Source organism: Ambystoma mexicanum, chromosome 11 (assembly GCF_040938575.1).
Source record: "Ambystoma mexicanum isolate Mex_15411 chromosome 11, UKY_AmexF1_1, whole genome shotgun sequence".
Classification (NCBI taxonomy): Eukaryota; Metazoa; Chordata; class Amphibia; order Caudata; family Ambystomatidae; genus Ambystoma; species Ambystoma mexicanum.
Genome location: NC_090934.1, coordinates 848622442 through 848643249, shown reverse-complemented (window position 1 = coordinate 848643249; position 20808 = coordinate 848622442). Strand labels below are relative to the sequence as shown.

The window sequence follows — 20808 nt, the reverse complement described above, 5'->3', positions numbered from 1 at the left end:
TCGTCTACAAGAAAGTGAACAATCTCAGCAGGGCACAACCTTTTCGAAGGTTGCCCTGCAGAGGAACACCATCTCATATGCAGACTACTCAAAGGTATTCGCCTAACAGTACCGCTTCTGGCCCGCTACAGCAAACTTTGGGACACCAACACAGTATTTAACATTTTCCTTTCATGGCCTCGTAACGAGGAACTATCCTGTACAGCCCTCCTGGGCAAGCTCACTACTCTTCTATGCCTAGTCTCCTGCAGAAGAGTCTCTGATGTTAGAGCTCTCGACCTAGCAGGCAGGGGTTTCTCTACAGGTGGAATGGTTTTTCACATATCAGAAGAACAAAGTGCCACTCAAGAGGGATCTCATATCCGTCCTTTACTGAGAAACTGAAAATATGTCTTGTAAAATGGCTGAAGGTCTACGAGGAGGTCACTGCGCCTCTCAGGCCCAACAGCACAGGCCAGCTCTTGATAGCACTCCGCAAACCACATAAACCAGTCTCTGCCCCTACCCTGGCTCGCTGGGTGTGCTGGACTCTCATGCAAGCTGGAATAAATACTGATCACTTCTGCGCGCACTCGGTAAGAGGCGCTATGGCCTCCAAGGCCCTTCAAGTAGGAGTCTGTCTGGAGGACATAATGATGGCCGATTGTTTTAATACATTTCTACCTAAAACCAGTAGAGCAACCTACAACCAAAGTGGTAAGTAAACTTTAAACTAGCATAATGGGAGCCTCCGGTCTTGACATAGAATAAAGATTTTCCAGAATAACTTTTAAAGTCTTGATTCTATTAAAGACACGGAGGCAAGCATTATCCCACCCGATTAAAGAAATGACACAGCTCGATAACGGGAGGGTGCACAGTTGTTCTATACGTTATAGGGAAAATTCTGATTATGTCACTATCGTAAAAAATGTAAAGTTATGTATTGCATTGGCTAATTTATTTCCCTCCAATATATCTGATAGGGTTATTATACACACCAGGTAACCCTCTGTTGTCTCATTTTCCGACGGGGACATCGGACAAACCATACTGATCGGAGCAGAGTTTCAACAGGTTGCCCACAGTTGTGAAGCTCTACCTCACGCACTTCTGATTACTGGTTGATCGCGTCGAAAGAGGAAGGGATTCATGGACAGCTCCTATTTGGGGGGACCTCATTGGCTGTTGCAGTCACATGTTTTGGTGACTAGTTGTGAACTTTGGCTAAGCCTTATGGGAAACTGTGTTTTTTTCCCACAGACTTTATTTTTCAATGGAATATAATAATAATTAGGCTTTTATATAGCGCTACAAACCCTCAGGTATCTGAGCGCTGCTTATTATTACCCACGGTGTGTGGTGCTCATTTATCGACCTCGGAAGGATGAAAGGCTGAGTTTGGCCCCGCCGGGATTCGAACCTGCGTTAACAGGCTCTGCACGGGTGTCAAAGCGGGCGCTCTACTCGCTGTGCCACTTGACCGGCTTATGTTTTGTTTTGTTTTGTTTATCAAGTTCTAACGTTTTGTTTATATGGGATGGGATTTCTGCACCCTTTTTCAGTTACCTTTGTAATGTTACTATTTAAGTTGCATAAATCTTGCCGCTGAGCTTTCTTTGATTTTAAATAAAGGAAAGAGAAGCATAATGCTCGACTCTGTGTCTTTAATAGAATCAAGACTTTCGTAAAAGTTATTCTAGAAAATCTTTATTGTTGGCCACAATCACATTTGGAATTATGACGGTGGATAAAAAAAAGCTGCCTTCACAATCAACAACCCTTCTGTATTATGGGTAAAGTACAAGAACTTATTATATGCATCTAAAGATAGTTAACCAGACCTGAAAGACCTTTCAAAATGCAGGCTGTAGAATGCCACCAGATATAGCAGCTTTCCCTCGTTAGATGCAGGTGCCCAGTAATACAGCACTGCTAGCATTTTGACAAGAGACAGAATGCATGTAGATAGTTGATGTCGGCTTACAAATATGAACCAATGAGGTCACCCACATATAGCATAACTTTCTTGGATAGTCTATATAAACGTGCGACTTGATGATCAGACCTACTGAACAGGTTTGCTCTTATTTGGTAAATCCTCTTGCCATGCTCCACTCCGCTTATGTATGGGTACGTTTGCTTCCATGACCTATGCTGACCCTGCTGTACCTGTCATTCCTATCACTGGTGTGGGAGGCTGCATCTTGCAGCCTGCAATATTTTGTGCCCTCTACCTCTGTATCCTCTTGTAAGCTTTGGTTTGTGCCATCACAATCTTAATGTCCTATCCTTCCTTGCAAAAGGAATAGCTCTGAGGTTAAAACTATAATCTCTAGCCAGTAAGGTAATTGGGCAACCCTCAAAGCTAATAGCCACGGTTTTGTAATTTTTCAGAGGGTTTCTTTTGTGTGAAACATGTTGGAAATACCCCTAAATGTAGCAGTTAACGGTAGAGAATTATTTTGTTACATCCCATCTTTGAAACTAGAGATTACTAGTTGTGTTGCCAGGCTGTAAGGCAGTGACGGTTTAAGTATGAGCATGACAATTTCATATTTACTGCCTAGAACTGAATCTGGCTTATAGAAAGTGCTCCTACACTCTAAAACTTTATCCATAATTTCCACCAATGGCAGGATCTGGACCGGTATATGTTTTTAATTTGCTGTGGAAATCTTGCTTTTGTATTTGCAATAGCATTTATCTTCAGCAAGTGAGCTCTCAATAAATATATGTAAAATATCCAATTGAGAGCATTAACCAATTCCGATTTTCTTTATGTAAATGTGAACTCCATATTCTTGCTGTATGAGTTGTGTATTTTATAAAAGGTTGAGAGAATGTCAACTCTTTTTAGGTCAATATGTTTTAAATGCTGGTTCAAAAATAATGGTGTCACTATATCCACGCCAAAGTCTAGAGGGCACGTTTTACATAGGACAATGTGAAAAATATTTTTTTTAAATATATTTTTAACCTCACTTGTGAAAGTTCACAAAATTTGGCAACTGAAATAACATTTGGCCACATCCCCATGTTAGGGAGAATTCTCTGTAAAGGCTAATTTCCCAAACCTAGTGAGTCCCCCAGCTGCTTTGCTGGATTTTTGGGGTTTATTTTTTTCTCCTGCAAAGAGTGAGACTCTTTTACTCCCACTCTTAGACATGATTTGAGGTGTTCCTTTGACTTTGTGTTTTATGGGCTATGGGGTCCTTTACCCTATAGGGTTTCATGTGTTTTTGGTATGTGTTACACAGCACCTTCAGTGCCGTAACCCAGGGGTGTCGTAGCGACCCCCACACATAGACTCCATACCCTGGGACTGAATACTGTCTCCCAGGGCATGTAAAGTCACCATTGGCTTTACTAGTCTCAAATTGTGAACAGAACCAGTACAAACCATCCTATTGTGGACGTACTGGTCGGGGCAATTAGATTGCCCCGGGGTCTGTTGTTCGAAGGGGCACTGTCCAGTCCCCCCCGACCGAGTTTTGGCTGGTGGCAGTGGATACTACTTTTTATATTCGACCGCAAATATATTCCTATGGGATTTTCCCATTGTTCGAGGCTACCTCTTTTTAACATAGCCTCGAACATACCGCCGGTTTATTAAATTAATATAAATTCACCGGTTGGTATTTATTGCCAAAACTTGGTTCCAAAATGGCGTTTGTGTTCGCTTCTGTGACTCCAACCCAAGTCGAGCCCTTTGTTCGACATTTTGGCGGGCTTCTCCACAGAAGCCTCCAAAAGTGGTGCCACTCTGTCTGGGTACCACGGGGGGTGTGGGAGGGGGTTTAGGCACCCTGGACTGAGTTGCCTCGGCAACTCAAGTCGCACTCTTGTGTGATTGGCCCAAGTGGAGAGCCGCCCGGCTCACCACTTAGCATGTTTGAGTGACAGCTAGGCTGAATGAATGGGGGTTTTCTGCATAAAAGCAGGGCTTTGGGGAATGGAACTTCAGAAGTCGCCACAGGACCTAAATAATCTGAGGAGGGAGAAGCCGAGCCGACCTGCAACGACGACACCACCGGTGGAGCCCTGCTGAACCGTCTCACCACTTTTCCCGACGACAGAGATCTCCCATCCGGAGAGTCTTCTTCCTTTGACTGGTGGGGATAACCAGTTTGCCCATCTTTTCGCCTTCCTGGACCATCTCGTGGCCGCCTTGCCCGTGCCAAGCACCCCGGCAACCGGAATACCACGGTTTACCACTACCGCGAAGAAAAGGGTGGTACCTTCTAACCGGGAAACTCTGCAGCTGGTTTCTTCCCTGGCAGCGCAACGACCTTCAGCTTTCCTCCACGTCGAGACCTCCTCTTCCTCTGGACGAAACACCGACTTGCACCCGCTTCCAGGAACAACTGCCCCCGCTGGAGCGTTCTTCCCACTTTCAGGTACTGTGTCCCGCCTGGCTTCCCTTGCGACAGACCGTTCGGGGTGACAGTAAATTCTCGAGTTTCTATCCTGGGCTAGCCTGGGACCTGTTAACTAACTTTTCCTGACTTGATCTCAATCTTTTGTGAACTTTCTACAAAGACTCTTTGGGCATAACCCCACTGTGTGATCCTGGATACATTTCGCTTGCTCTCTCTAAGAGTGGGCCTGGCATTTGAACTTCCTTGCTCTCCAGTAGACTTTGCCTAACCTGCCTCACTGTGGTTCTTTGAAAAGTATTGAAATTTGTGTGCTTTCATAACCCTGCCTTTTTCCCTCCCTTTTTTAATAACTTATTAGAGTGCCATCTTATGTTAAGCGCTCACCTCTGTCTGAAAATAAGTGGTGTTTCTCATTAAGACTTGTCTAATAAGTAATTAGGGTTGTATATATAATAGTGACTGTGTGTGAAATGTAATTACCTCTTTGTGCTAGTGTAATTTACAAGTGTGTCTTTAAATAAATAATTATATACTTTTACACCAAAGCTCTGGTCAGTGTTTGCTTGTGCTACTGTATCTCTGTACCTATTATGTATACTCTATATGCTGCCTAACTCATCTTGAGAGAAGTCTGACTGCTCAGCCACAGCTACCAGGTAAATCTGGGTGGTACAGACTGCTACCAATTGGGTTTACTGCCAACCACCTGTAGTCCTAAATCTTTTGCAGTGGTCCCTAAGGGAACTGCACAGGTTTCTGGCTAACGCCCCACACTTGCGCGATCTGAATGACACGAGGCCTAGTAAGATCATTGTTTTGTTCCTCGCACCACTTGTCTCGTCACACCTTGAAACACCTGTGTACAGGCGCGTTATAAATGACATATCATATCTGAATGAAATATTTGGTGAAGTTTGAATGCATTCATGTTGCAGAAGTTGCTTTTTGTGTTGATTTTGTTTGAAACCCCCAAAACACGCTTCTGAGACACAGATCTAGAAATGATATGCTTTGGGTTTGTTTCTTTTTTGTGTTTTTTTTGTTAGATTTGTCCCTTCAGTAAAATATGTATGTGCCAATTATTTTTGTTAAACATCTAAGCACAAAGCAATAATCCACCTGGTTGTTTTGATATGGTCTTGAGCGCCATATCAAACAATCCTTATCATATTCATTCCTTGTCTAAAGAAAATATACCAGAGGCATTTCATGTCCAAGGTTTTGTTTCAGCCTGTTCGGATTGGTCACATAGTGAGTTCAAAAGTTCAGAATTGTCCTAGTGGTAGTAGAGTAGTATCAATCTACACAGTTCCTCTATAACAAAGTGTGTCCCACAGTAAATAAATCAACATTCAAGGATTCAGTCATTCCATTTGGTCTTCAGAGGAAGGAACTCCCTTGATTTCATTCGAGACCTCAATATTGTTTTTCTGTTTATAATGACATTGTCAAAGAAAATACAAAAAAACTGCTTTGTGAACAAATCGCTGCAGTTCTTCAGAAATGAATGTCCAGAAATTACTAAAATACGACATTAGTCTTATCTCATGCTGTTTTTTTTTGAGGATCTGAAAGTGCTGCCAACACGTTTTTGAAACTAAATCCAGAGTTGCTTACCTGATGAAGAACAAATTATAACTGAATATTTGAGTGTTTGTTGTGCTGTGACCTATGTATTCGATTAATTGAGTAATGTTTAAAAAGCTTGCACTGAATCAGTTATACTCCTACGTCCCGTCCCCTTTCCTCCATACTTGTGGGACATCTCACCGTCCTGTGGGACGGGACCGGAGCACTTTGTAAAAAGCATACACATTTTTATAAAAACGTGTCCCTCTCTTTTCTGCGCGGGGCCCGGCACGCGCCCATAACCCCGCCCACCTTGGCTCTGCATCGCCCATCAGTCCTTTTCTCTGCACGATCGGGGCCGGACGCACTTGCATCCTCGGAAGATTTTCTTCCCTGTTTTCTCCTCTGGCTCTCACTAGCGTTCGTTTACTAGTCTGTCTATGTCTTTCAAATTAGATTTTCCAGACTGTTCGTGTCACAGTCGCTTCACGAGGGCGGATCCTCATCTTCTTTGTTTAGAGTGTTTGGGTCCGGAGCACCGTTGGGACTCCTGTTTTTACTGTGACTCCCTTTCGGTCCGGGCACTTCAACGTGAGTTGGAGCGGTGGGAGGAGGTGTTCCGACAAACTCCTCCTTCTCATTTTCAGGCGTTCATCGACGAGAAGAAGAAACGCCCGGTAAATTCTTTACTTTTCAGAGCACCCCGACCGGGGATACCTTTCCAGGTTCCTCTCGGGCCGGGAGGGGCGTTGACCGCTTACCGGGGTTCACCCTGAGGTGCCTGTCGGGCCTAATAATTCTACCAGAGTTTTCTCAGAGGGTCTCCGTAAGGGGCCTGTGTACACCGGAGTACGCTCCGAGGCCCCTCCTGTGGGGGCTGCTTGTAGGCCCAGTTCTACTCAGTCGTGGGGTACCGGAGCTTGCTCTGAGGCCTGTTTCAGCTTCCTTCAAAAACAAAACCGGGGTGCAACCCGAGGCCTTGTGGTTACCGAACGGATGTCAGAGGCCTGTGCCGATAAGGCTTTTACCGGGCCTAGGTCTGAGGTCCCTCGTACAGAGGCTAAGGCTACCAACAGTTCTGACGGGCCGGGCAAGGCCCTGTCGGTGAAAGCGGTTGCTCACCGTTCCCGCTCTTGCGGTGACACCAGATCTGTTGAGGGGGCAAAGAAGCAAGGTTCTTTTACCGGCAGTGCCGAGGCCCTTCCTTCGAAGGCTCAGCTGGCGGTTGGTATGTCGCAGAAACATTGCAGGCTTCATACTACCGGCTCTGCCGAGGTTCATTACATTAAGGCTAAAATTAAGACCCCTGACCCATCGACGGGGACCCCTGCCTCACTTCCTCACGTGCCGCAGTTCCCCTCAGATGAGGACAAAATGGCGGCCGTTCCCGCCAAGACCACAGTGGCCATTTTAGGTACTACCCCTACAACTACGCCATCGGCCCCTGGTGTAGGGTTCGGTCCTTTGGTTAAACCTAAGGTCCCTTGAGCGCATCCTTACCGGCCGGTTTATGATTGGATCGCCCGGATGCCTCTTCCGCACAATGTTTTGTTGCCCACGGGGGCGGCCCCTTTGATTTATGTGGATACATCGATGGAGGGGCCGGTGTGGCACCCTTCTCCGTTACGTCCCTGGATTTGTCCACCTCATGAGAGGCCTCCTCAGGTTCCGAAACAATCTCCTGAGGACGCTTTTTTCAGTAAATTTCAAGCGCTTATGCGCACCGACCCCATGAGGGAATATTTCAAAGGGATTTTCAAGGAGATAAGTCCACCTGCGCCTCCGGCTCCACCTGTTCCTCTGGTGGTTCCGCGGCACCTCCCTTGCCTGTGTTGCCTCCCCCTGCTCTTCTGCCTTTGCCTCCATTGTCCCCAGTGGACAAGGCAGTGCCTGACATGGCTCAGCAGGATCCTGACCTGTCAGAAGACCCTCAAGGCGATCAGGGCAACGAGGACCTTCCCCGCTCTATCAGAGCCTTTCATGACCGGGTACTGTACATGAGTTTCTTAGATGTTCCGGTGCCCGAGGCACCCGCTCCGCAGGAGGGCGTGCTTTCTGGGGCATTCACCTTGTCTCCCTTGGAGCGTACCAGCCTGTTCATGCAGAAGGACGTTCTGGCCGAGCTCCGAAGAGTTTGGGAAAAGCCACACTCTGGACTTTTTGTCAATAAAAAGATTGACGCGAGGTACAGGCTGCACATTCGGAAGAAGTGGCCTTGTCGTCTTGTCCGCCTCCCTCCTCCACAGTGGTGGCTGCGGCTACGTTGCAATCCAGACCTGCCGCATCCTCTTCCGCGACGGCTACTCGGGTCTTGGGAAAGGAGGACAAGCTCCTGGACTCCCTAGGGAGGAAAATCTTTGCCAATTCAGCCTTGCAGCTCAGGCAGTCCAATGCAGAATTGATTTTGGCAGGAGCTAACATGCGGATGTGGAAAGGTCTGTCGGAGTTTGAGGAGCACATTCCGGTCGAGAAGTTGGAAGACTTCAGAGGTGGCCTTTCCGATGCCAGGGTCTTGGCCCAGGATCTCCTGGCGGCTGCGGCTTATCACGTAGACACCTCAGCTCGGGGCCTGATGCTTGGGGTTGATACCTCGCGGCAAGCGTGGCTGCATGCCACTAAGTTTTCGAAAGAAGTGCAAGACAAGGTGCTGGACCTTCCATTCGATGGTAAGGAGCTTTTTCACTCTTCTGCTGATGTAGAGCTCAGCAAAACCAAGGATAGCACTCGGACGGCTAAATCATTGTCCGTTCTGGTTAAAGCTCCTTTCAAATCCCAGAGGCCGTTGTCGCAAAGTTGACCTTCCTCTAGTTTTAGGGGCTTCCTCGACCGCAAATCTCGCAGAGTGGATACTCCTGTGGGGAATAACCGCCGTAGACAACAGCGTACACGGTTTTTCTCCCGCTCCTCGACTTCCTCATCAGGTTCAGGTGGCACCACCACCGATAAACCTGCCAAATGAGGGTTTTCCGCGCTCGCACGAGACCCCGGTGGGAGGACGCATTGCGTCTCATTGGGAGGCCTGGCAGACCATCACAGATGGGTCTTGTCAGTCGCTCGAGCGGGCTTCCGCTTACCTCTACCCCCCTGCCCCACCCCTCAAACCTCCTTTTCAGCTGTCTGGCTCGCCCTCCCTCAAGGCCGGGGTTCAGAAACTTCTGGACCTCAGAGCTGTGGAACCCGTTCCCCTTGGGGAGCGAGGGTAGGGCTCCTACTCCCAGCTGTTTACGGTGCCCAAACCCAACCAGGCTGGCCTGCGCACCATCCTAGACCTTTCCCAGTTCAGTCTTTTCCTACCCCAAGAGAAATTCAAGATGATCACGCCCGGCCAGATACGCTCCTCTTTGCAGATGGGCGATTGGCTCAGCATGGTGGATCTTCAGGATGCGTACATGCATATCCTGATTTGGAATCCACACAGGAGATACCTTTGCTTCTCTTTGGGAGAGGAGCACTTCCAGTTTTGGGTGCTTCCTTTTGGCCTCAGCTCAGCGCTGCGTGTCTTCACGAAGATGTCGGTGATTGCGGCCTATCTTCGTCTCCAGGATATCCATGTGTATCCTTATTTGGACGACTGGCTCTTACGCAGCCCTTGTCCGTTGGCAGCAGCGGGCAACCTCCAGTCTCTCCTTCAGCTCCTGTTCTATCTTGGGCTGTCGGTGAACTGGCGGAAATCCTGCATGACGGTCTCACAGGACCTCATCCTCCTGGGTTTTCGTTGGAACACGATAGACTGCCGAGTGTACCTGACCGGGGACAGAATGGCAGATCTGTTGGCCACGTGTCAGATTTTTGTGCAGTCGGAGAGCATGTCGGCCTGGTGGTTCCAGAGGCTTCTGGGCCTCATGGCCTCGTGTGTACTGGCTCTTCCTCGTCTCGAAATGAGATGGACCCAGATGGCTCTTCGGAGTTCCTGGAGTCGGGCTGTGGACCCGGATTCCGAGCGGATAATGTTTCCGGATTCCATGAGAGTGGACCTGGACTGGTGGTCCTCTCTCAGCAACCTGTCGGTGGGCGTGGGGTTTCAGGACCCAGGCCCCATGGTGCCGATCACGACGGGCTCCTCCCTTTTGGGGTGGGGTGCGACGTTAGATCTTCTTCTGGTCTCGGACATCTGGTCGCCTCAGGACAAGCTCCTGCACATAAATCATTTGGAGCTTCTGGCGATCTTTCTGGCGCTCAAGGCGTTCAGACCGCTCATTGTCAACAAGGTGGTCCGCATAAGAACGGACAATGTGGTATCAATGTATTACATAAACAAGCAAGGGGGAACAAAGTCTCCCCACCTCGTGGACCTGTCCACCCAGATTTGGGAGTGGGCCATGCTTCATGGGATCTGGCTGCTTGCAGTGCACATCCCGGGCCAGCTGAATGTCACGGCGGATGCCCTCAGCCGGTGGACAGTAGTCACCTACGAGTGGGAGATGAAGGCGGAGGTCCTCTCATAGATTTTCTCGCGTTGGGGCACACTGGAGGTGGACCTCTTCGCCTAGGCGGTAAACAAGAAGCTTTCTCAGTACGCCTCCAGAGGGAGCTGGGAGCCTCCTCTCTGGGGGATGCTCTCGATATTCCATGGCACAACATGAGCGCTTACACCTTCCCGCCTCTGCCTCTAGTTCATCGAGCAATTCGGAAGTTGAAGGACTCTGTGAACTGTTCTCTTCTACTGAGAGCTGTGGGGGCTGGGAGCCTCCTCTCTGGGGGATGCTCTCGATATTCCATGGCACAACATGAGAGCTTACACCTTCCCGCCTCTGCCTCTAGTTCATCGGGCAATTCGGAAGTTGAAGGACTCTGTGAACTGTTCTCTTCTACTGAGAGCCCTGTGGAGGCCAGCCAGGTTTTGGTTCTCAGAACTTCAACACCTGTCGGCGTATCCGCCGATCAGGTTACCAGTAACTCCCGATCTTCTTCACCAAGAGGAACAGATGTGGCACCCCTCCCCACAATCGCTCTGCTTGGCGGCATGGTGCCTGAGTTAAAATCTTTAGAGCATTTGAGTTTGTCTGCGGATAACATACGCATTATGCAGGAAGCCAGGAAACACTCGACCAGATCTCAATACAAGAGTAAATGGCTCAGGATCTGTCATTGGTGTTATGAGAAAGATTTGGATCCGAGGGTGGCCACGATTGACATGGTGCTGTCCTTTCTTTCCTCCCTAGCAGAGTCAGGCGTTCATGTTCTGTCTTGCAGGACTTATCTCTCAGCGGTTTCCGCTTACCTTTCTACAGACCTGTGTTCTTATTCTCTGACTAACCCGGTGGTGAAGAGACATTTTGCTGGCTTGACACGCCTCTACCCTCTGGTTCGTAGTCCGCACCCGCCTTGGGATCTGAATGTAGTCCTGACGGCGCTGTGCCATAAACCCTTTGAGCCAATGGCTACGGTTGACCTCAAGTACGTTTCCTGGAAAGTGTTCTTTCTGGTCGCCGTTACGTCAGCGAGGAGAGTGAGTGAGCTCCAGGCATTGTCGGTGGAGCATCCTTTCTTGGTCTTTCACAAAGACAAGGTAGTCCTTCGGACAAACCTGGCTTTCCTACCGAAGGTAGTGACCGAATTCCATCTGAATCAGTCGATCTCCCTTCCGGTCTTTTTTCCGAACCCTGCCTCAGGGGCTGAAAGGGTTCTTCACTGACTTCACGTACGAAGAGCTCTCAAGTTCTACCTGGACAGGACTTCCGAGCTTCGGAGTTCTTAACTTTTTGTGACCTTCTGTAACCCTCAGGGCAGGCCAGCGTCTAAGGCATCTATTTCCAGATGGATTGCCGCCTGCATCACGGAGTCTTTCACCGTCCAAAAGTTGAAACCTCCTAAAGGTATCCATGCACACCTGGTGCGGGGCAAGGCAGCCGTGGTTGCTTTTCAGAAATATGTTCCCTGGGAGTCCATCGCTAAGACAGCTACTTGGGCCTCCCCACCTGCTTTCTGCAAGCATTACTGCCTCGATATGAGCTCTAGAGCTGACGCTCAGTTTGGTCAGGCTGTGCTAAAGAACCTGTTTCAGTAAGGAGTATTTCCATCCACCCATAGTTCCTGTAAGGAGTGCTTAGGAATCTCCCACAAGTATGGAGGAAAGGGGACGGGACGTAGGAGTATTACCAGGTTACTCACCGTAGTGACCACTTTACTCCTAGTCCATAGTCCCCTTTCCTCCATACGCCCGGCCGCCGTCCCCTCTGATAAGGTTCCTCTGTTATTGCTAACGGGTCTTTGACCCTGCGATAGAAAAGGACTGATGGGTGATGCGCGGGCGGAGCCAAGGTGGGCGGGGTTACGGCCGCGTGCCGGGCCCCGCGCAGGAAAGAGAGGAGGGACACATTTTTGAAAAAATGTGGATGCTTTTTACAAAGTGCTCCGGTCCCGTCCCACAGGACGGAGAGATGTCCCACAAGTATGGAGGAAAGGGGACTATGGACTAGGAGTAAGGTGGTCACTACGGTGAGTAACCTGGTAAAATTTGCGTGCAGGCTTTCCAAGTAAACAAAAGGCCACACAGCTGTATGGCGCTGACCATCGTCAGTGATCATATGGCAAATCATCAAGGGTGAGGAAACCTCCACTCCTACACAGGGTGAACTAAGAGAAAATGGCAATTAAAGTGGTCTAGAAAGCTTGCATTTCAAACGCTGCTTTGCTGGTTAGCAGATGGGGCTCTGCACAATGGATGATACACAGTCATTGCTAAAAGACATGGCAGATGGCATTAGTTTGTTAGGTGCTAACCATCATTAATGAAAGGCAACTTGCAGCCAACACAATTATCAGGAGGAGCCTGAATGCAACCGATATCGCAGGTTTCTCTGGTGGGCAATGCAGCTGTTGAAAATGGTCTTTCTTTGATGTGTGTGACTAGGCGAAAACCAGAGAACCAGTCTACACTAATCAATAAGCCAAGAACCGAGCTTTCCTCTTCGAGAAACAGTTATGAGGTGCTGGTTAAAGCTGACAAAAAGAACAGTAAACCCTGAAGTAACTCTGCTCACTTTCAGGATGCACGTACAAGAGTTGTGAATCAGTTAGCATCAGAAGAGGCTAAAGCACTCAGCGTTTCCAGTTGTACCAGCAACAGGGTATTTAAACAACTGAGGGCGATTGGGTCCAAGGCATAGATGGATTCAGACAGTATCCATTTCAGCATGGACATATTTCTGTTCAAAACTACTTGGTAGGGACCATACGCATGGGGCACTCTTCAATGGGGCAACAGCCCCAAAACCTTCACCACAGCCACCAAGCTAAATCCCATGCTACCCCAGTAGGGAGAAGAATTGAGGACATTGCCCTTCCATGGGACTCAATAACGCAATAACAAATGCCAAGTGAGTCATTCAGTATGGAGTTACTCAAGCAACCTGACAACGTCCCTCCAAGATAAATAAGCACAAAATCAGAACATCACCTGTTACTGCAGGTAGAGGTGAGTTTGCTCTAAGAAGAAGTTGTTTGCCACAACAGAAACCGAGGAATATATTTAAGATGATTCTTAGTACCCAAAAAGGAAAATATAAAGAGCCCATCCCTAGACCTGCAGCCAACAAACAATTTCTTCAAGGTAAAAAAAGTTCTGCATGACAACACTTCAACAAGTAATTCTAATGCTCAACAAACGAAATTTCATGCCAGCGCTGCATTTGAAATATGCATACTTACTATTCCTATCTTCTAAGAGGGGGGTTCCCTGCCTCAAACTAATACTAAAGCATCTGTCAGAATGCCTGTCGAAATCGTACTCCACCGTCATTTGCATCAACCTACTTCTATCCCTTACACTACAACTAAAGAATGCACCAATATAAAGTTCCTTCTCCAGGATAATGACTCCCTTCTCCTGGTATTTGGCTGGTATTCCTAGAAATGTTTTTTGGTAAAAGGCTGCCAAGGGGAATGGCTCCCTTCCCCTGGCTTGTGTTTCCAACAAACCTTTGAACCAGTCAACTTTCAGAACCAGGAGTAATGACTCCCTTACCCTGGTGTTTGAGAGTTCTTTTTCGTATCTCTCAACTTATTTCTTTTGCCCCCTTTCCTGGCATTAGCAAAGTCCCAAATCCTTTTCACGGTCTCTGTGGACTTCTCCTTGCCACTGCAACGAGGATGCTTTCTTCGCATACTTAATATACTTATGTAGGAGTCCCAGACCCTTCTCTGGTGGTCAGTGGGCTTGTTGCTGCCACTTTAACAAGGAAGTTTTCCTTTGATGCTCTATTCACTTGCATCAGGGTCTAAGACCCTACTCAGGTCGTCAGTGGGCTTGTTGCCGCCACTCCAACAAGGAAATTCTCCTCGCGTGCTCAGTCCATCCCTCCCAGTAGTTTGATGGTTACTACTGGGGAGGCGTAAAGCCAATCGAGCCGCTCTTCCACCTCTGTGTCCCTCTGGGTCTCTTGTAGCTCCTGTTACCTTCTATGGGACTTCGGTATGCCATCGGGGCTTCCTGGTACGGGGTGCGTCTCTCCGGCTCTTCTCTCCTCCTGCTTCTGCAGCGGCTCCGCGCTCTAATGGACAGCTCGGCTCTTTCTCCTTTGTGCTCGGGCCCACTCCAGCTGGACAAACTAAGATCTCCCTCAGTGATTCTCCGGCATCCTCCGCACTTTGGCAGCCCCGGTCAGCCAACAGGATTTGAAACACCCACTCTGGATGGTTTCCACACCTGCTGCTTCTCCCGGCTGGGCTTGACTGGCGTGACCAAAATGTCAGTCCATCTCTTATACATTGAAAATCTGCCAGGGCGGGATTGGCAGCAAAGTCCTTTGTTGTTCTTGATAGGTTGATAGTCATGCATCCTCGGGGCCTCCTCGTACCAATACTAGAAGTCAGTAATCTTCATGTCTTCTGTGATCTTCCTCGTCCTGGTACTTTGTTTGGGCTGTTTCTCCTTCACTGCTGAAATACATGGATCTACTCTCAAGAAAGTGGTTTGGCATGGAAGGGGTGGGGGGTGTTCAGGTGTGGTGTTGGCCAAAGGGCTATACCCTAGTTAATCATCCTTGTCCCCAGAGGGGGGAGTCCCTCCCCATGAGGTCCTCGCGCATTAAACCACCAACCACCCCTAGGGAGACTTTTGGGTAGCAGCCGCACCTCCCTCGCCTCAGGGAGAAGGGACTCCCCCCAAACCCCCCACCCCCACGTGGGGAGAAGTTCCGATACCTAGTGAATTGTCACAATACTTTCATGTTTTCATGTTGCAGAAACAATGATTTTTCCGGTTCAAGATTGGTGTCATGAATTACTAGTTCAATAAGTACTTGCTTATGGGATAACATTTGCCCCCTGTGTATTCACAAAGGTACTGCCCGTCGTGCTGCACATTTGCAAAGACTGTATCGACGTATACCCCCATCTAGAGGATTGACTCATAACTGGGAAAAATGCCAACGAGTGCTCTGAAAATACACAACACCATAGCATGTTACACCAGCTTGTGTTTTCAATCAAGGTTTCCAAGTCAGAGAAGCAGAACTAAATACAAGTCATGTTTTCGCCTTCCCATGAAGTTTTTCTGGTGATTGTGATGAATCTGAGGATCTTGTGCCTTCTACCATAGGGTGAGACCTTTCTCATGGGGCCAGGGCGGTGTGTCCACAGTACCCTAGTCCCCCTGGAGCTTGTGCACCGAGGGAAGATCACATGGGGGTGGAAACCCTCTATGGGATTGGGAACGACCATCACCAGAGAACGCGGTGTGACCTTTTCAATATACTCAAACCATAAACCCCCCCTTTTCAGTTACAGCCGATATGTTTTGTTGACAAGTCAATCAGCCAAACTTACATGACAAGACTGAAACACCAGAAAGTACAACCAGTTAGACATATAGTTCTGAAACTGGTACTGTGACGAAGATGACCAGTAGTCCAAGGATCACTTGGGAGAAGTAAAGTGAGCTATCTAGCTTCTCAACGCAAGTGATTTTCCCAAAGCAGTACTGCAATCTCATGCGGGAGTTTGAAAGCAGATCAGCTGGGACGCCAGAGGAGAGTGGTCCTCTGAGGAGAAACAGCAGGGGCCATGCACAGGCACAACTGACACGAGCTACGGGGAAAGCTGTAACTGGAGGACGGGGGAACCTAGCCATGGTCCACAAGGTGTGGACTACTCTGGCTGGCTGCTGCTGAGTGAATCCTCCAAGCGCCCCAGGCACTGGCAAAGCATGCACGCACAGCCGGGAAGCATAAGAAGACAAGCTGGAGACCCGAACACTACCAGAGCCTCAGAAAGGGACGCCAATACCTGTGAGAAGGAAGGAAAACGATATGCAGGTTGCCCTGGAGGTCCAGAGAAGCAACAGGATTAATGTAAAAGCCTTGAAGGAAGAGTCTGGGACCCTGAAGTAAAGGACGAGTTGTATACTTGGCAGGAGCGTGAACCCAACTGATAAAATGCAACAGCGAGAGTCTGGGAACCTCACTCAAATAATATGTTGAGCGGGGCAGAGAGCCTGAATGTAAACAAAATAAAGCAGGAAGAGGTGAATGCTTGGCAAAGAAGTAAAGCGAGCAAACACTATGCAGCAGTGCGAGTCTGGGACCTGCACCCATATGAGAGGTTGAAAACAAGAGGGTAAAGAACCCTGGTACTGTGCCAAGTTGGTAGGATAAAGAAACACAAACACAAGACTCAATACCTTGTGAACTGCTTAGTGACATTTTATCTAGGAGAAAAGGGGCTCAAAATCCTTAAAGGGATACGCATAAGATCAGAAGAAATCTAGGGGAAAGGAGCACAAACCCTACATTGGAAGCTTCTATTTTGGAACATTGTTTTGCTTAACTTTATTTCCAGAGAGACGGGGAACTTTTCTGTTGGTTGAAGTCACAAAGAACACTTGTTATTTTGAGAAGAGATCATCCTTGCATAGTTGATTTTGATCTTTAGTTTCACGGACAGAGGTAGGCTTTGGAGACATGACATTGACAGACATTTTAGTTTCAGACTTCCTGAAAATGTCACTAGTTTTCTTTGAGGTAGGGGAAACCCCTCTTAGCTTTAGGGAGAGAGAGGCATTTGTTCCAACCCTTTTCTTAATCAAATGTTTATACCTAAAATATGCCACCATTGTGTCCGAGCTTTATTTCTGCACCCCTGCAATGTCATTTAAACTAGAATAGCTTGATGACACTCTGCATAGTGATGAGGAGCTCAGATGACTGTTTCTTTGCGGTTAGGTATGATAGATGAGAACTGAATCCATTACAACTTCCATTGGGATGGCATTCGTCAGCACCGCCATATTTCTTTGCCCTGATTCAGGGAAGTCAAGGACATGCTACTTTATTTTATATACGGATATTGTGCAGCTCCCCCAATCCCTTTGTCTTATTGACTGTAAGATTAAGGGAACTGAACTGTTGTGTTCCTATTTTATAAGTAAATGGGTATTGGCCTGATTCTGGTTAGTATTGCATATGATAAGGAAAGAGGGTCTTCCTTTAACTTCTTTGGGGCATTTGCTTGGCCTGCAGCGCCTTTTAGAAGAATCGCAGATGCTGGCATTACATTAACCTATACATATCCCTACATGAATCTGAAAACTTAGATAACCGTCGGCTACTTTGAAAAAGACAATAATGTACCGCCCAAATATTGACGGAGTGACCTAAAGCCAAGCTACATGTATATGCATGCATAAGTCGGGGGAATTCGCTCACTGCTTTAACCATTATTGGACAAAACATATCCTGTGATCGGCTGAGCTGATTGATCGAGTGGTCGCTAAGCAGCTTACTGATTGTGCAGAAGAAAATCAAATGTTGCACCCATTGCAATTGTGCATAGCGCTGGTTGCACTACAGAAATTGTAACCCTGACAATGATGGATTTTATTCCAACATTGCCAATTGAAGAAGAGTGTATTCCCGCTAGATTTCCAGTTAGTAGAAAGGAATGAATACCTACAGAAATGCATCCAGTGCTTTACTGGAAAGGGTTTGAGTCGGATACTGGCACTTCAAGGGCTGATATCTCGTTCACTGTGCGATTTTGAATTCTGCGCCTTTAACTGTAACTAATATGATAAGGACCTACTCATATCGCCCCTTTTTCTTTATATGAATGGGGTTCTTTGTTGAAGGTGTCGCACACTGACCAGAGTTTGTATTAGGGTCTTTCTGGAAATGGGCTTCACTAGAGATTTGACTCTGTCAGCAGTGGGAATGCAGCTGCATGAATTGATTTGCTTTGTTATATTCATGGCTCCTGCCAATGTACTTTCTTTAGCCCTGCTTCTCAGTTGAGCGTACCTCTTGATCTGAAACACCATTAATAAGTCCCCATTCTTCTTGCAGGCCTGCATAGACGAGAACGTGGACATGGTGCATTTCCTTGTGGAGAACGGAGCATATGTGAACCAGCCAGATAATGAGGGCTGGACACCCCTGCATGCGGCTGCGTCTTGTGGATTTGTGGAAATTGCAGAGTGAGTACAAAGATACTTGGCTAAATTTTGCTACAGCCTCGGCTTCTCATACATATGGACCAGTGGTTGGTTGAATTTACACCAAACAGTTGCATGCAGTTTGAAGATGCAGGGAAAAGAAGATGACTGAACGAGGCCGTCTTTCAGCTTCAAGGGCTTTCACATGTTAATTCAACGCTAGGAATTCTTTCCAGATCTATATTTCCATAAGTGTGAAAGGCTATGATAGTTTGCTCCACAGTGTGGAGAAATTCGGAAATGTCTGCCACTTAATACAAAGGGCTCTGTTTTTTTTTTTCTTTACCATGTTTGCCATCCTGAATGGATTGAATTTAGATCTTTTATGCCGAAGGATTGGAGGTAAAATGGCTGAAAATCTGTTCTGAGTGTCTAATGCCGCAGAGGTTTGTCACGGTTATGGTGGGAGGAAAGCAACTCTGCAGCCACGCATGATAAATTCATGAATTTGTGTCCTGTGTGTAATCTCCAATCATCTCCCGATTCATAGTTTTCATTGAGAGCTGTGCCAGTTTGTGTGTATGTGTGAGTGATTGAAAAGCTACAGAGGACAGCTGCAAGTGCTAAACTAGACATATTACAGACTCCTATATCCTGTCCCCTTTCTGACATACCCTTGGGCGTTCATTCAATGGGGACATGACCAGAGCATTTGCAGTTCAGAAAATAAGTCCCTATCAATTTTAGAGTGGAACCCTTGCACAAGGCTACACCCCTCCATCTGCCCCGCAGATCTTGATCTCTGAACTTGGTAGCTTTTTTTCCTGAGCGCCTCTCCTTAATTCACTTAGGACTAGAAAAGGAACTAGTCACCAAAGAGTAGCTTCTAGACATGCTTCTAGATATGGAATTTGAGCTACTGTTTAGCATTCTGAACAAGTACATGACCAACAAGGAAATACAACTTGGAAATATAACTGGGCAGAAAGCAGCCTACCTGCAATGGTTAGGAAGCAACCTTCAAGAGCACACACACGTTTAAATCTAGCTGGGTTATAAGGGGAGACGGAGATGGAAAACGGCACATTGTCCCTAATACAGGAGCGTACAAATAAACCAGAAAGGAAACCATATGCTGGACAGACCTTGAGTTCAGAACGAGGATTGAGGGCATATTACAAGCACCACGGAAGGACAATCATCTCAATAAATTGTAGGAGAGAACACCAATGGCAGATGAGAGAATGCAATGCCCTGCATTAAATAATCCAATACCATAGTTCATGAACAACAATGCCTCCTTATCAGTTAAGAAGCGAACCAAATGGCTCAAATGCCACGGGTCATTCCGACTCCTCCAAAGATTGGACCAGTGCCAGAATGACATGCAGGATCAGCTGTAAAGTGCCATGAATGCTTTCATGTTCCCGACTGTGCACATCATTTTTCTAAATGTTCACCTTTCTACTAATGTGCCTCACCTTCAAAATCATTACATGCAACCATTTGAAAGGTAGCCCAAATAACAAACTGTTAAAGTTGCTGCGTTTACTGTAACATCCAGGGACCATTAAAAGAACCATTTGCAACAGGCTCTAGAGAAATTGGCGGGTTAATGCATGTTAGTTTACTTTATTTTGCCCTTTTGCATCCACGCGCCAGTTTACAGATTATGCAGAAGACTTTCAGCAACAGCAAAACCAATTAACGCAGCAGGCTGCATTTCTACCCATCTTTTTGTTACTCTATTAATAGTAGAAACAAACTCGATCGAAAAGCAGAAGGGCTTGTACTAGCCAGATATTCTGATTATCAGTTCTTAAGGAGAAAACGTACTCCACTTTCCCGCTATTCAGAAACGTGATATTTATTGGAGGACGGATTAGTGAATGCTGCAGCCACTTCTTGCCTGGCGGATTGAAGATCGATTATGGTACAAAGAGACCCTTGCTTAATATATCCCGGTAAAGAGGGCACAATCATCTATGGGTTGCATTGTTATGTTATCGGAACGTATTGAGCGTACGTTCGCCCAAAGGCGGCATGGCGCTGAGGCATACAGGAGATTTCAATAAAATACGTTTTTAAATAGTATAGTTTTCAATTTCCGCCGAAAGACAAGGTGATTCCAAGCTTTGGCGGCCACAACAGAAAAGGCACGCCCCCCTGAGCGGGCCAGCCTAAACCGAGGGACACCTATCAAGAGGGCTGACTGAGAGCGGAGAGTGCGAGTGAGATGGTAGCACACAAATTTGGCTTGCAGGTACTCTGCTCCAACACTGTAGAAAGCCTGATGCACAATACACATAGACTTGAACATAATCCGAGCTGCCACATGGAGCCAATGCAGTTGTCTCAACAAGGGGAACATGTGTGTTCCAAACGGAGGGCGAAGAATGTATCTGGCCGCTGCATTTTGGAGAAGTTGTAGCCGCCTGATCAGGTAGAGAGGCTGCCCTAGATAAAGTGAATTGCAGTAATCTACTACACTCAAAACTAAGGCAGCTA

The 20808-nt window shown here is 47.3% G+C and overlaps 1 protein-coding gene across 3 annotated transcripts in view; it reads left to right on the top strand.

Annotated features, from left to right (window-relative positions):
- The window catches only part of LOC138503813 (protein phosphatase 1 regulatory subunit 12A-like), a 977826-nt gene that overhangs the window by 328072 nt on the left and 628946 nt on the right, over positions 1-20808 (top strand). For all 3 annotated transcript variants that reach the window (XM_069623833.1, XM_069623832.1, XM_069623831.1), the window contains exon 2: positions 18212-18342. In XM_069623833.1, coding sequence (XP_069479934.1) covers positions 18212-18342 — 131 coding nt within the window. The remainder of the gene's footprint in view (positions 1-18211; positions 18343-20808) is intronic.